General features: G+C 50.0%; 1 protein-coding gene across 5 annotated transcripts in view; it reads right to left on the reverse strand.

The window, feature by feature from the left end:
* The window catches only part of TNXB (tenascin XB), a 110,975-nt gene that overhangs the window by 20,530 nt on the left and 75,420 nt on the right, over window positions 1-15,025 (reverse strand). For 4 of the 5 annotated variants that reach the window (XM_077330788.1, XM_077330787.1, XM_077330789.1 and 1 more), the window contains 7 exons: window positions 14,663-15,007; window positions 11,550-11,876; window positions 8,400-8,723; window positions 7,738-8,031; window positions 6,158-6,445; window positions 4,327-4,620; window positions 2,807-3,091 (listed from right to left, as the gene is read on the reverse strand). In XM_077330788.1, the coding sequence (XP_077186903.1) occupies window positions 2,807-3,091; window positions 4,327-4,620; window positions 6,158-6,445; window positions 7,738-8,031; window positions 8,400-8,723; window positions 11,550-11,876; window positions 14,663-15,007 (2,157 nt within the window). The remainder of the gene's footprint in view (window positions 1-2,806; window positions 3,092-4,326; window positions 4,621-6,157; window positions 6,446-7,737; window positions 8,032-8,399; window positions 8,724-11,549; window positions 11,877-14,662; window positions 15,008-15,025) is intronic. The other variant, XM_077330791.1, reaches the window with a different exon arrangement.

Consider the following 15,025-nt stretch of genomic DNA (forward strand, 5'->3'; position numbering starts at 1 on the left):
TGGGAATTGTAGTCCATGGACATCTGGAGGGCCGCACTTTGACTACCCCTGCTCTACACTCACTTTGCACTGTACAAAAAAACTCTTTTGACATGCAATTGGGATTTCTCTGCATCCCGCTCAGACTGGCTGCCCTCCCCTCTTCTTTCGGCCCCTTCGGTCCTGCCTGAAACGTCGAAACGTCAAGCCGCGGCTGGTTCTCCAGCTGCACCTCACACCCCTTTGCTGTCTGCCTCTCACCGGCCTTGACACAGAGCAATGGATGCATGCAATGAGTCTTCCCCCACCCCCTCCATGCGGCTTTAGCAACTGCACGGGCCAGCACATTTTTCTCCACAAGCTGTTTACCAAACACAACCTTTCGCTGCTTGTCAGGTCATTAGTAAGTGGCCTGACTCCGGCCATTAATCTCACCACGCATTATCTACACTCGGAGGGGCCCTGATCCTTTTGACGAACGCGGGCTGCTGCTCCGAGCCAGCTCCTTCATGCCGAGCCAAGGCAGCCGAGGCTGGATCCAAAATCGGGCCTCATTGCTGAGTGAAATGAACAATTGTCAAGTGGGGATGATTCAACAGAGCCAGGCCTGCATTCAGTCCCCAGACGACAAGCCCATTTTGTCTGCCTGGGTTAGGGGTAGCAATTAGTCCAGATATTCGGTATCTGCCACCTTTTCAGGCTCCGACCAATAGAGGTAGATAGGGTTGCCGGCCTCCAGGTAAGATTGCCAGGTCCACTGGTCCAGGTGGAGTTCCCCCCCACACACACTTTCTGGACACATTTCTCCCCCATGGACTTCCCCCAAACTCCCTTGAAACCAGAAGAGCACTGCACATTAACATGGCATGCTGATATCAGGGTCCATGCTAAGGTGACCAGATTGTCCCACTTTTGGAGGGACATCTGTAGGTACCTGGCAAATTATACTTATGTTGAAATTAAAAAAAATATATATTACAATACTATTTTTGCGTTCTATACGTTCTACGAAATTTTTTGTTCCTCCATATAGACCAAAATTTTAATCAAGAACCCCCCCTGGTCAATGGTGTCCCGCTTTACCAACGTTAAAATCTGGTCACCTTAGTCCATGCCCATCAGAGTCATGGGGGGAGGAAGAGACACTCTGGTTTTGGGGCAAATTTCTATGGTTTGAAGCAAATTTTACCACAGAGTTTTGCCCCAAAGCCAGAGTGTCCCCCCGGATGACATCAGCACTTGTCCTTCCTCAAGACCATTCCCATTCCCTGCCAGCAGTGATGAAGAACCTGGAAACCCTACCTCCATGTTTGTCTTGGGGATCTCTTGGAATAACAAAGGATCTCCAGATTACAGAGATCAGCTCCTCTGCCCACAGTGGCAGCTTTGGAGGGTGGATTCTGTGGCATTGTACCCCACTGAGGTTTCTCGGCAGGCTCCAACCACCCAAATTCCCAGGAATTTCCCAACCCCCAGGATTTCCGTGGATGAGGCCTAGCTTAAAGAAGGAAGATCCAGGCATGGGTTTTTATTTTTTTTGGCTCTCCCCCATTCATTTAACGACCTTGTGATGATCTTGGGCTGTCTTACCAGGGAACAACCTTGCTTCATTCAAGTTCAAGGATGCCAGGAAACCACCAGGGACAGGATGATAAGGGATGGGGGTGGCTAGGTGTCAAAATGGAATTCCCTACAGTGGACATTAAGTGTGAGAGGAAAACAGGGCCTCAGAAAGGTTTCACTTCTCTTCAGTTTAAAACCTTGAACAGGATGGGGCCCACAACTGGCTAGGACAGGGGTGGCCAAACTGTGGCTCTCCAGATGTCCATGGTCCACAATTCCCATGAGCTCCTGCCATAGGGGTTCATGGGAATTGTAGTTCATGAACATCTGGAGGACCACAGGTTGACTATCCCTGCTCTGGAAGGTCAACAACAGGGCATAGAGGCTGAGGCCTTCCCCTGAAGTCGAAGCTGACTCCTGGCTCTGAGATTCACAAGTCTGCTCTCTCTTCTCAAAGACGGCAGCTAGCTGTAGTCAAAAAAATGGGAGTCCACGATGATAGGCAGTCAACAGAGACAAACCGTGTAGGCAAAGAAGACTGAATAGAAATCAGCCAAAGCAGTGTCTGTTTGCTCTTATTTTATTAAGCCGCAATCACTGAGCATACAGCTGTTTTGAAGTTTCTTTGTCAGTATTTATCTGGACAAATGAGGTTATACAGAATCAATTCTTCATGCCCCATGCCTCTGGGGGACATAACCACGTGAATTGTTACTTGTGTTCCCATTACAGATAAATACAGATGAAGAAACTTCAAAACAGCTGTATGCTCAGTGATTGTGATTTAACGAAGTAAGAACAAACAGAAAGACCGTACACTGCTTGGACCAATTTCTATTCAGTCTTCTTTGCCTACACAGTTTCTTTTGGCAGCTAGCAGCAGGCTGTGCCCCTACAACTTATTCAGCTCTGGTCACTTTTGTCCCAGGTAGATTTTTCAAGATCACCAAGACCAGGGCCTATTCTGCACACAATAGATAATGCACTTTCAATGCACTTTAGAAGTAGATTTTCCTGTTCCGCACAAGAAAATCCAGCTGCCAAAGCACATTGAAAGCATGCAGAATGGGCCCTGGTCACATATATGGTCTCTAAACATTTGACCCCCCTCCCATTAGACACTATTTGAATGAAAGAGTTCTTAATGAGTAAAGAGAAAACACATGCCAAGTAGAGTGAGGAGAAAAGTGAGGAATGGTCACTTCTGTAGAAATGGCAAAGGTGAAGCCCAAACAGGATTGTGGTGCTACTCCCATCTGCTCACCTGTGACAGCATCGGTTGAGATGGGTCCAATCTGCTTCCTCCCTGAGATGCCGTAGAGGTTGAACTTGTATTTCTGGGAAGGCAGAAGGCCAGACACGACGAATGTGCGGGAATCAGCCCCCACGGGCAACGACTGTGGCCTGCCCTCAGCGTCCTTGTACTGGATGAGGAAGGAGTCAAATTTCCCAAAGGCGATGGTCCATGAGAGGCGGACGGAGTCCTTGGTCACCTCGGAGATTGAGAGATCCCCCAGTTTGGGAGTCTTTTCTGGCTCCTCCATTCGAGCTAGGACAGAGAGGAAATGCAGAGATGCCCGTGAATCAAGCTGTCCTATGTAAGAAGAGCCCAACCCTTGACCTGGGAACTGTCCTGGTCATGAAAGGGGAAATGGGCAGCTGGTTTCTTCTCTGATCTCTTAAATTGCAACTCATGCTCACCAGCGGAGGGGGAGGAAGAAGGCAAAACTGCTTTGGTCAATCTTGAGGTTGGGAGGCAATACAAAAGGAGAGTGGAATAGTGTCAGTTTATGGATTTGGGCTGGCAAGAAACAGATTTGGGTTCTGGAGGCCACGGGAGGACAAGTCTAGCCGCAGTGACTAAAGGCAACAAAAGGAAAACTCCAGAGCCAGGAGGCAACATTAACGGAGGACCTCAACCTCCATGCTCTGTTGTTGGCCGTCAAGAGGAACAGGTTGGCCACTTGGTGAGCCAGGATGCTAGTCTAGATGGACCTCTGGTCTGATCTCCAGCAGGGCTCTTCTTCTGTTCTTATGGTGAATGAGGGAAACTTCCACATTCAGAATAGTTAAATTTAATTTCCTCACTTGTAATAGTCTGAATCTCAGGCAAGGAAAGAAGATGCTCATTGAGGCCTTGAAAGACATGGGCTAGAGAGGAAAGATGTTATGATGAGCTCTTTCACTGAGACAATCTGAGCAGAGGTTTCATTCATGCAGGAAAGGAAAGACTTTCTCCCCCTCTATCTTGGACTCACAACTTAGGCCTGAGTGCGTGAGTGACCCAAGGTCGCATGCTGTGTTTTGTGGTGGTGGTGGGGAATTGAACTGTGGTCACCTCAATCTTAGAAGAGGAAGAAGAGTTGGTTCTTATATGCTGCTTTTCTCTACCCAGAGGAGTCTCAAAGCAGCTTACAATCGCCTTCCCTTTCCTCTCCCCACAACAGACACCCTGTGAGGGAGGTGAGGCTGAGAGAGCCCTGATATTACAGAAGAAGAAGAATTAGTTCTTATATGCTTCTTTTCTCTACTCGAAGGAATCTCAAAGTGGCTTACATTCGCCTTCCCTTTCCTCTCCCCACAACAGACACCCTGTGAGGGAGGTAGGGCTGAGAGAGCTCAGAGAGAACTGTGACTGGCCCAAGATCACCCAACTGGCTGCATGCGGAGGAGGGAGCAGGGAATCAAACCCAGTTCTCCATAGAGTCTGCCGCTCTTAATCACTATACCAAACTGGCTCTTAGGAATGAAGGTTGGGCTTTGCACCTTCCCTGGGAAACTGACCTGTGATAGCTTCAGTGGCGATGGGGCCGGTGCGCTTCCGTCCAGCGAGGCCGTAAAGATTGAACTTGTATCTGCGGGAAGGCGCCAAGTTGGACACTGTGACATTGCGGGAGTTTCCGTCCACACGCAACGCCTGGGCTTTGCCCTCTGCGTCTCGGTACTGGAGAGTAAAGGAGTCGAAATTCCCTGATGCGACAGTCCAAGACAGGCGGACAGACGTCCCGGTGACATCCGAGGCGGAGATCTCGCCAAGACTGGGGTGTGGAGGGGAGACCAGGTCAGCAGCAGCAGGAGCTGGGGAAGAAAGAGGCAGGGGCTCAATCCACATTTAGGCAAAGCTTGGCGGACTGGGTGGGTCATGGAAAACAATGGCCAGCCTAAAGGAAATGTGTGTGCTGCAACATCTGATTATTCTGATGCACAACCCGTGCTCTGCACAAGAGTCCACTATTAAGATAAGACCTGGAGAGACAGAACGGTTTCCAATTGGCAAAGCTGTCAGACAAGGATTTGTTTTATCTCCCTGTCTCCTCCGTCTGCATGCAGAAGTTATCAGAAGGAAACCTGGATTAGATTTAGACCGAGGTGGGGTGAAAACTGGTGGAAGGAGCATTAACCATTTGAGAAATGCAGGTGACATGCACATGACTGGCAAAGACTTGAAGCAATTCCTGCTGAAGGTTAAACCAGAAAGCTTCAGCTTGTCAGGGGAATGTTCTTGACTGAGGCTTCAGGGAGGCTGCTTGGGGGAGTGGTTAAAAGCAGCAGCTTCTAATTTGGCCAGCTGGGTTTGATTCCCTCCTCCTCCTCCACATGGAGCCAGCTGGGTGACCGTGAGCCAGTCACAGTCCTGTTAGAACTGTTCTCACAGAGCAGTCCTGTCAGAAGCTTTCTCAGCCTCACCTACTTCACAGGGTGCCTGTTGTAGGGAGAGGAAGGGGAAGGCGAATGGAAGCCGCTTTGAGACTCCTTTGGGTGAAGAGAAGTGGGGTATAAAAACCAATTCTTCTGAGAAGAGTTGGTTTTTATGAGAACAGATATAGGATGAGAACAGATATAGGATCTGCTCAGCAAGGAAGATGGGAGATGAGTCAACCCCTCTCACATGAACACCTTATGCAGAAGAAGAAGAAGAAGAAGAAGAAGAAGAAGGAGTTGGATCTTATATGCCACTTTTCCCTACCCAAAGGAGGCTCAAAGCGGCTTACATTCACCTTCCTTTCCTCTCCCCACAACAGACACCCTGTGGGGTGGGTGAGGCTGAGAGAGCCCTGATATCACTGCTCGGTCAGAACAGTTTTATCAGTGCCGTGGGGAGCCCAAGGTCACCCAGCTGGTTCCATGTGGGGAGCACAGAATCGAACCTGGCATGCCAGATTAGAAGTCCGCACTCCTAACCATTACCCCAAACTGTAAGGAGTGACCTCAGTGAGATACAATCCCATATAGCCCCTCCCTCCCAACCAGCCCTTTTCTCCAGGGGAGCTGATCTCTGTAGTCTGGAGATCAGCCGTCATTCCGGGAATTCTCCAGGCCCCGCCTGGCAGTTGGGAACCATATCTGGAGGAGAAAATGTAACAGTGCAAGACTGAGGAACAGAGAGGGATGGGCCCATTCCTATGATGAGGGGAATGACGCCATGGTGCCTGAGCCCACTATCCCGTTGTGTGTTTTGACAGTCGCAACCTGAAACCAAAACAGAGAATAGCAACAGAGCGGCCCGGTCTCCCATTCTGGAGAGAGAGAAAGAAAAGGACAATCTCCTGGTCCAGGAAGAAAATCATTAATGGGAACGCGAAACGGGTCGTCCGACCACTGGGCCGCGGCTGACCTGTGACGGCCTCTGTCGAGATGGGGCCGAAGCGCCTGGGGCCGGAGACTCCGTAGAGGTTGAACCTGTATCTGCGAGAGGGGGTCATGTCATGAAGCCGCAGCGAGCGTAGTCCCCCGTCCACCGGCAAGGCGTGGGGCTTGCCCTCTGCATCGTAGTACTGGATGATAAAGGAATCAAAATTGCCGTCCTGGACGGTCCAGGAGAGGAGGACGGAGTCAGGAGTGACGTCGCTGGCTGACAGTTCTCCGAGCTGCTGGACGGCTTCTTCCGACTGGGTGTCTGAGTCTGGAACAGAGATGGGTGCTGTGTTAAAAGCATTACTGGGAAGGTGGAGAGGAGTTACGACAGCCAACACAGGATGGGATACTTCTCCCTTGCTGGCGCATAATGCTTTGCTCCTGACACCCCTTCTTGACCTCATGGGATAACCTAGGAAGGAATCACAGTGGCCCTGATTGGGTAATACAAACAGGGGGAAAAAAAGATTCAGGAGAGGGAAATATTTTCTTTGTCACACATTGCATGGCTAGTCTGCCCACCCTATTTTATTTGACAAGGTTCTTGTTGGCGTGAGTGACTTAATGTTCCTGGACACTGGGGGGCGCTACATCGCTCTAAGGTTGTATAGGTGTTATCTCCTTGAATGGGAACGCCTCTCTTTGTCATAACCGGGGCGCTGCCCTCTGAGGCTTCCTCTCTTTCTCACTTTGTCCTCTCACTCATACCACATGGCCTTCCACGGAGACACATGTCTCTGCAGGACTCTGCTGAAGATGCAACGCCCGCATACTCCTGCACATACGAGGCTGGACAAGCCAGCCATTTGCAATAGGGAAAAGTACTCTTTCGACTTCTTTCTTTTCTTCCGTCTACCTGAATGTGAACTGGATCTACTCGAATAAATGTAAGTTTACCTTTTTGGTAAGGCTGTGTGCTTCAGCTCGGTTCGGCCACCTAGGGCAGGGGTCATCAACCCCCGGTCCGCGGCCCAGTGGCGGGCCGCAAAGGCACGGCGGCGACGCAAATGCGCATGTGCGCAGTTGCCGTGCATGCGCATTATCACCCCCTAGTGGCGAAAACATGCACGCGCAGTTGTCGCACATGCGCGTTACCGCCACCTGGTGGCAAAAACACGCATGCGCGGCGACTGCGTGTGCGTGTTTTTGCAGCACCCGGGCCGTCGGCTCTCCCCTCACTCCGGAGGCGGTCCCTGACCTGAGAAAGGTCGGGGACCGCTAACCTAGGGGATCACTGCAGCCTGAGATGGCCAGTGGCATGGAGAGAAGGGACGGCGGCAGTGTGCCATCCGGCGGCCGCACACAGGTTCAGAGCTGTGTCTCTGCGTGTGGCTGCCAGCTGGTACGCTGCCGCCACCCCTCCTCGCTGGCTGCCTCGGGCAGCGGTGATCCTCGCTGGCTGCCTCAGGCAGCGGTGATCGCCGAGGCAGCCGAACCGAGCCGAAGCAGACACCCCGACTTTTCGGCAATATACTCCTTAGGAGATTTATTTACGGCGCTCAGTATCGTGTTTCTGGCCAATGCTCTGCTATAGTACCCAAATACCCCAACGGTTCTGACCTGTGACTGCATCGATGGAGAAGGGGCCAAGGCGCTTGTGGCCATAAATGCCGTAAAGGTTGAACTTGTACCGGCGAGAAGGAACCAGGTCGGGGACCGTCACGTTACGGGAATCGCCGTTTAAGGGCAGCCCCTGGGCCTTGCCCCTTGCATCTCTATACTGGACCAAGATAGAGTCCAGCTTCCCTGCAGGGACAGTCCAGGAGAGGCTGACGGAATCGCTAGTGACACCGGAGACAGACAGGTCTTCTAGGTGGGGCTGGACATCAGCCTCGCCTTGGGATTTCGATGGAGCTAGAAGGAAAAAGAAAACGGAACTGAAAAAAAAAAGAGAAGCAGGGTCTTGTCCTGAGCTGGAAACCTGAAACATGTACTTCTTTCTTTTTTAAAAAATTAAAAACTTCTCAACTGGACGTGGAGAGGAACTCCTGAAGAACCTGCTGGATAGAACGGAGAGTGAAGGACACAGGAACCGAGTTTAACGTATTGTCTCTTACGTTCCATGTGAACCACCCTAGGCCTCAGGGGAGGGAGGTCTACAAATGTAAATAATAAATAGTAAATAAATAAAAATAACGTGGCACATAATCAAACTAAACAAACTGCTCTCCGGCACCCTAAGAGAAGGAAGTTGCAGAAGTCCTTGGAAAACCACTGCTAACCTGTGACTGCATCAACTGAGACAGGCCCGAGACGCTCATCGACCGAGATCCCATAGATGCTGAATTCGTATCTCTGTGAAGGCGTGAGGTTGTAGAGGTGGAGAGAGCGCATGGCTCCGCCCACAGGCAGCACCTGGAGCTTTCTGGCGGCATCCTTATACTGGATGAGGAAAGAGTCAAATTGGCCTTCCTGGACGTTCCAGGAGAGGAGAAGGGAGTCGGGAGTGACCTCGGAGACAGTAACATCTCCGAGGCTGGGCCGAGCCCTCTGGCCTGCCACTTGCGCCGGCTCCTCGCCCACTTCCTGTTTGGGTGTTGCTGCAGCTGTAAAAATTAAGGAAAAGGACCCTGAGAGACAAATCAATAGGACACGGCTTTGGGGAGCAGGTTGTTCTCCCCCCTTCCCCAGCAGAGACATCCTGGAGATGCTGATTCAATTCCTCTCTGACAGAAGACCAAGAAAGGAAAGAATGTCTAGAAAACAGACATGCAAAGATCATGCACGTTTTAGCCGGGGCAGGCAAGCTCCGTCGGCAGGGCTGTGTGTTCCTGGCATGAAAAGGCAGCCTCTGTCCAGGACCTAGAGGTTTCATGCCAAAGAAAAGCTGGATTCTGCTACCTATATAAATCTTGCACAGGGATCAAAGGGGTACTGTTTTCTCTTCATCCGTCTGATTTATACTGTGCTTATCCCCCTACTTGTTCCTTCTGGCTCCTCTGGCCAATAGCTGGAGAGGTGTCGGAAACAGATTCATGATGCGATCCTAAGCAGAGTTACACCACTTGAAGTCATAGAATCATAGAGCCATAGAATCATAGAGTTGGAAGGGGCCATACAGGCCATCTAGTCATTGAATCATAGAATCATAGAGTTGGAAGGGGCCACACAGGCCATCTAGTCATAGAATCATAGAACCATAGAGTTGGAAGGGGCCATACAGGCCATCTAGTCATAGAATCATAGAACCATAGAGTTGGAAGGGGCCATACAGGCCATCTAGTCACAGAATCATAGAACCATAGAGTTGGAAGGGGCCACACAGGCCATCTAGTCACAGAATCATAGAATCATAGAGTTGGAAGGGGCCACACAGGCCATCTAGTCCAACCCCCTGCTCAACGCAGGATCAGCCCTGAGCATCCTAAAGCATCCAAGAAAAGTGTGTATCCAACCTTTCCTTGAAGACTGCCAGTCCATCGACTTCAATGGCACCAACTCTACTTAGGATTGTACCGTAAGCGGACAGGGGCAGCCTTTCCATTTAAAGTCTGGAAGGAGACTGAGAACCTTGCCTTCAACCCCTGGAAATGTATTTTTTGCCCAACTTCGGGTAGAAGCAGCTATTGTCGATGCACCTTTATTCAAAGCCTTCAGGTAGGCTTTCTCAACCAGGGTTTCATGAAACCCTGGGGTTTCCTGAAGGGCCTGGAAGGGTTTCCCAAATGGGTGGGAGTTAAGCAATTTTTATATATTTTTAAACTCTGTTAAACATTTATCAGTCGTGTTGACCTGCCTCCCCTCCATCCAAAATGACTCATGATAGGCCTGAAGGGGGGGGGGAGAGGGGGAGAGGCCCCATATCCTAACACTTCTGGGGGGTTCTCGAAGGCAGAACATTCCAGGAGTTTCTCAATGGCGAAAAAGTTGAGAAACGCTGCTTTAAGGGCTACTGCTTCCCTTTCTAATAAAACCCCCACCCACCCGCTGATTATCTTATTAAAACATCTCTCTGGTTTTTGGAGATTCAAGATGGTATTGAACATTTGACGCTGTCTTGTATGGAGTCAGACCCTCGGGCTATCAAGCCAGCCTGGAGAGAAATCACATGGGCTGATGCACCAATCAAAAAAAGGAAACAGTGTGGCTCAGCCATTACACAGATTCCAACAAAGTTGACTTCAACGGCACAAGAAGCAGTGCATCTCCACGGTCTAAAGCAGAATATGCAGTTGAAGTCAACTTTGTGATTGCGGTTTCCTTTGCTATTGTTACTCAAAGTTGCTTGCAAAGGCTTGCAGAGGCATTTAAAGGGTGCGGGGCACCAAACAGCTGATTATGATAGGCATGCCACGCCCCTTAAATGCCTCCCCAAGCCTTCGCACCAAACAGCTGATCACAACCGATCAGCTGTTTGGTGGACACTCTCTGCTGCCTGGGAAGCGGGGGGAGCATGTGCACAGATGAAAAAAGATACTTTTCAGATTTGGCTGAATCAATTCGGCCAAATCTGAAAAAGAGAAGGGTCATTTGTGTGATTTGGATTCACCTCAGGCCGAATCAGAAATGGTCTGAATTTTTGGGCCTGTGTGCGCAGGCCTGTCATTCAGGCTGGCAGCAGCTCTCCAAGGTTTCAGGTGGAAAGTCCTTAATGTCACCTGGTACTTTCAACTGGAGATTGCAGGGATTGAACCTGGGACCTTCTGTATGGCAAGCAGAAGTTCTACCACTGAGCCATGACCCAGCTGACTGCAAAGCACTCTTCCTATGCTTAAGAATGTCTCTTACTATGAATATTCCAGGGGAGATCCTGACTGAATCTTAGCCCCAAGTATAGTTAGGTCTGCCATATATTATTTCAAAATGTTCATCCCAGAACCTCATAGGAGCACTTCCTCCAGCGATAAAGTTCATCGGTCATAGCTGCCTTCCCTTCTGAAAACAAAAACTGACGTTTGTTGATTCCGAGCCAGAGTCCACTGCTCTCTTGGAGCTCCACTTCAGGATTTTGTTGAACGCAAGAGAGTTCTTCAATAAAAAGGCACTCACTTCCGCCACAACGTCAAACATAGCATTAAGGTATATGAAGCCCCAGTTACTGCAATTCAAATGTATTTTTGGAATCCTAAGGACTAGAAACTTGGATACGTTTAGACGAAAGCTGGAAATTTGAGGAAGAAGAACGCAGTTCCTCCCAAGTGAGGCTCTTTTTCTGCATTCCCACAGACCCGTATTATACACACAGCCCTGCCTTACAGGAGAAGGACAGCGGTAGGTCATGATGGAAACAGAGAACACAAATAGCGATTCTTCAAGCCAGTTTCAGAGACTAGAGGTTCACCTGAAAACTGTAAAAAGTGGAAAAGTTGTTAATGACAGACCAGGAAACAGAGATGAATTATGGTTTCCCTCTCGGAGCAGTCCGTGCTGACCTGTTACAGTGCTGACTGAAATGGGTCCCAGTCGTTGACGTCCGGAGATACCATAGAGATTGAATCTGTATTTACGAGAGGGAACCAAGCCGGGGACAATGGCCTCGCGGGATCCCCCTGCCACAGGAATAGCCTGGGGTCGTCCCTCGGCATCTTTGTATTGGATTGCGAAGGAATCAAAACTTCCTGAAGGGACGCTCCACGAGAGACGGGCCGTGCTATCGGTGACCTCAGAGACAGAGAGGTTGCCCAGTCGGGGCTCCGTTCCAGGGGTGCCCTCTTCTGTTCCCCCCTGTTGGTTAACTTCTGCCTCCTCCTGAGACCTTGCTGTTGGAATGAGAGTTAAATTAGAGAAGCTGAGTAAGTGACTCATTTTGGAAAACGGCATTGATATCAACAGATGATTGGAAGATGCCAACGGATCAGAGAGAGACACCGGGGATGCTGAGCTATAACGCGGGAGATGATGTGCGTTATAGCACGTTGAGCAGCCAGTTGTTTACGGACAGACCCGGCCAGGCCCCGTAGCCTGGGAAACGTGTGGAGGCTGTTGGCCTGCCCTATGCATTGTGGGAGGAGGTGGAGCCCAGAGGTGATTCTGAGAGGGACGGAACAGATTGTATGGCTTTTGGACTGCAGGTGGCAGATACCCTTTTTGAACATCTGCTCAGGGGAGAGAAGCCCTGCTATTAAGGATCAAGGACACTGGAGGAGTAATATTTTTAAATGAACAATTCAGTGGTGCAACCTGTTTGGGTACCCACCAGGGCAATAAGGACCTATGGGAGCAGGGGTCTCCAGCTTAAAGGGGCCAAGTTAACACTGTCATTCCCACCTCGTTTTGCTACATCTCAGGACCAGGCTGTTATCTAATCCAATCCTAAAAAACAAGAGCTTCCGAGGAAGAAGAAGAGTTGGTTTTTATACCCCCAAAGTGTCTGACAAATAACTTCCCCTTCCTCTCCCTGCAACAATCACCCTGTGAGAAAGCTGAGGCTGAGAGAGCTCTTAGAGAACTGCTCTGCAAGAACTCCAAGAGAACTGTGACCAGCCCCAGGTCACCCAGCTGGCTACATGGGGAAGAGTGGGGAATCAAACCCGGTTCTCCAGATTAGAGGCCACTGCACTTAACCACTACACCAGCGAATGCTGGCAGGGGCTCCTGGGAATTGTAGTCCATGGACATCTGGAGGGCCGCAGTTTGACTACCCCTGCACTACACCATGCTGGCTCTTGAAGAGGAGGGGCTCTTTGTGCAGTAAGCATCACTGATGCAGCCAGGACAACTCATCACGGAGGGGGGAAGCCAATTCGACCTCCCCCTCCTCTTGTGCGACTTCTGAAGATCATCAGGCCAGCTGTCTATGGAAGAAGTATGTGGCAGGTGTACCCCTGGCCCTATTCCCCGGTGGTTGCTGCCCAGATGTTGCTGTCCAGATGTTGCAAGCTGCCTAGAGGGTGGGAAGACAGGACAGAAACCTTTGAAGTGAGCAAATGGTGAAACCGTAAGCCAAATATCTTTAAATCAGCCTGTTTTGGCCAAAGAAACACGAGATTAGGGCGGACCTCTGACACTTTGCTCGTGCATGAGTACATCTGCACCAGCTGCTCTCTCTAGGATTCATCCCAGGATTGACCAGAAACAGCTGGCAGACTTGGCAACTTCTCAGGATGGTACCCCGAATGAAGTATCCGCTCGTAAATTTTGCCAAAGGGAAAGCTGAGATCTCAATCAAGAGGGATTAATGTGGCCACAATGCATGGATTTCACTAACTCTGAAACCACAACTGCTTTCAAAACACTCAGGTTTCTGAGAGTTCAATAAGTCTTTTTTTAAAGTATTCCTAAATTGCTATAAGGATTCAAATTACGCTAAAAATACATGGGTTTTCTATTTTCTCTGGTCAAATGGTTAAATTGCCTTTTCCCTTTTCCCCCCTTGATATCATATCAAACAGGTTGGCACAGCATCACATATGCTAAGAGGGACCCTTAAAACTTTGATCCAGCCCAATTAGCTGGCGTCACACAGTCAAAACTGCATTATCCTTTTCAAACAAAACAAGAGACAGTTCAGGGCTTGCTGTAAAAACGCTTGGGGCGAACATTCGGCAAATCCCCACAAATGACACACTGCCCTGGGCTGAATCTGCACAGAGCTTTTATTCCAATCCCAGGTCGATTCAATCCCTGCCATCTACACTGAATGAGATTTCCATTTTGATTTTGGGCAATTTAAATTTTGCTTCTGTAACAAGCATGACTGATCCGGAGTGACCCTACCTTTATCCTGCAATATCCTGGAGTGGTTTTAACCACCAATATTTGAAGAATCAGCATGAGTAAGCGTGCAGCTGTCTGCTTTCCCCAAAATAAATTGTTGCTGCCTCGTGGCTCCAACAAGGCACTCTGTCCCTGATTTTCTGGGTGCCATTTCAAAGAATTCCTAGTTCCTGGTTGCAAGATTTATTTTTTTTTAAGTTCAAGGTGACTGTGCTCCAGAATCCACACTTCTTGCAGCAGAGATTTGCCTCATTCTGTGAGAGGGTACTACTGTCTCAGCTCCACTTGTCTCAGCTCCCCCCCCCCGCTCGTTCACCTGCCCACCTGCTTGCAGATTTAGCCCCTGTGAGGTAGGAGAGGCTGAGAGCATGGGACAGCATGGAAGGCAGTTCTCTTAATTCTGGAGGATGAAATCAGGGGTCCTCGTCTTTACTCGTCTCAGCTCCCCCCCCCGCTCGTTCGCCCACTCACAGCCCCGTGTAAATGGGTTTGTGTTTCAAGTTGGGGGGGGGGAGCACAAAGACTTGGGTGCAAATCGATCTGAATTCAGCAGGATCAAAAGCGGGAGGAAAAAAGCTCCGTGCAGATTCAGCCCTGGATGAATCTAAGGACCCCTGGAGGATGCAAAGATCAGTCCAATCCCTGCAAAGCAATGCTGTCTGGATCCATCCTTGCACAGACCTGGCCCTAAAGAAAAGATTGGTCAAGGGGGTAAGAAAGACAGAACAGGAGAGAACCGCGGCCTGCGACCTAGGAGAGAAGTTCAGATTATAGAAAGAACTGCCCCACTCGTTCTTCTGAGCCCCCCAAATCGGGGTCATCCGCTGACCTGTGCTGACGGTGGCTGAGATGGGGCCGAAGCGCCTGTGCCCAGAGATGCCGTACAGGTTGAACGTGTATCTGTAGAAAGGCACCAGGTAGTATATCACAACAGAACTCTGCTCCTTGCCCACCGGCAGCGACTGGGGCTTGTCCTCAGCATCCTTGTACTGCACCAAGAAGGAGTCAAAGAGCGCAAACGGGATGTTCCAAGACAGGCGGATGGAGTTACTGGTGATGTCGGACACAGAGAGATCTCCCAGCTCAGGCTGTGGCTGAGGCTGAGGCTGTGGCTGTGGCTGAGGCTGAGGCGTGGCCGTCCTGTCCCCCATCTCTTGCTTTGATGCCAAGGGAGCTGTCGGAAAAGACCAAT

The sequence above is a fragment of the Paroedura picta genome, chromosome 3 (genome assembly GCF_049243985.1).
Source record: "Paroedura picta isolate Pp20150507F chromosome 3, Ppicta_v3.0, whole genome shotgun sequence".
NCBI lineage: Eukaryota > Metazoa > Chordata > Lepidosauria > Squamata > Gekkonidae > Paroedura > Paroedura picta.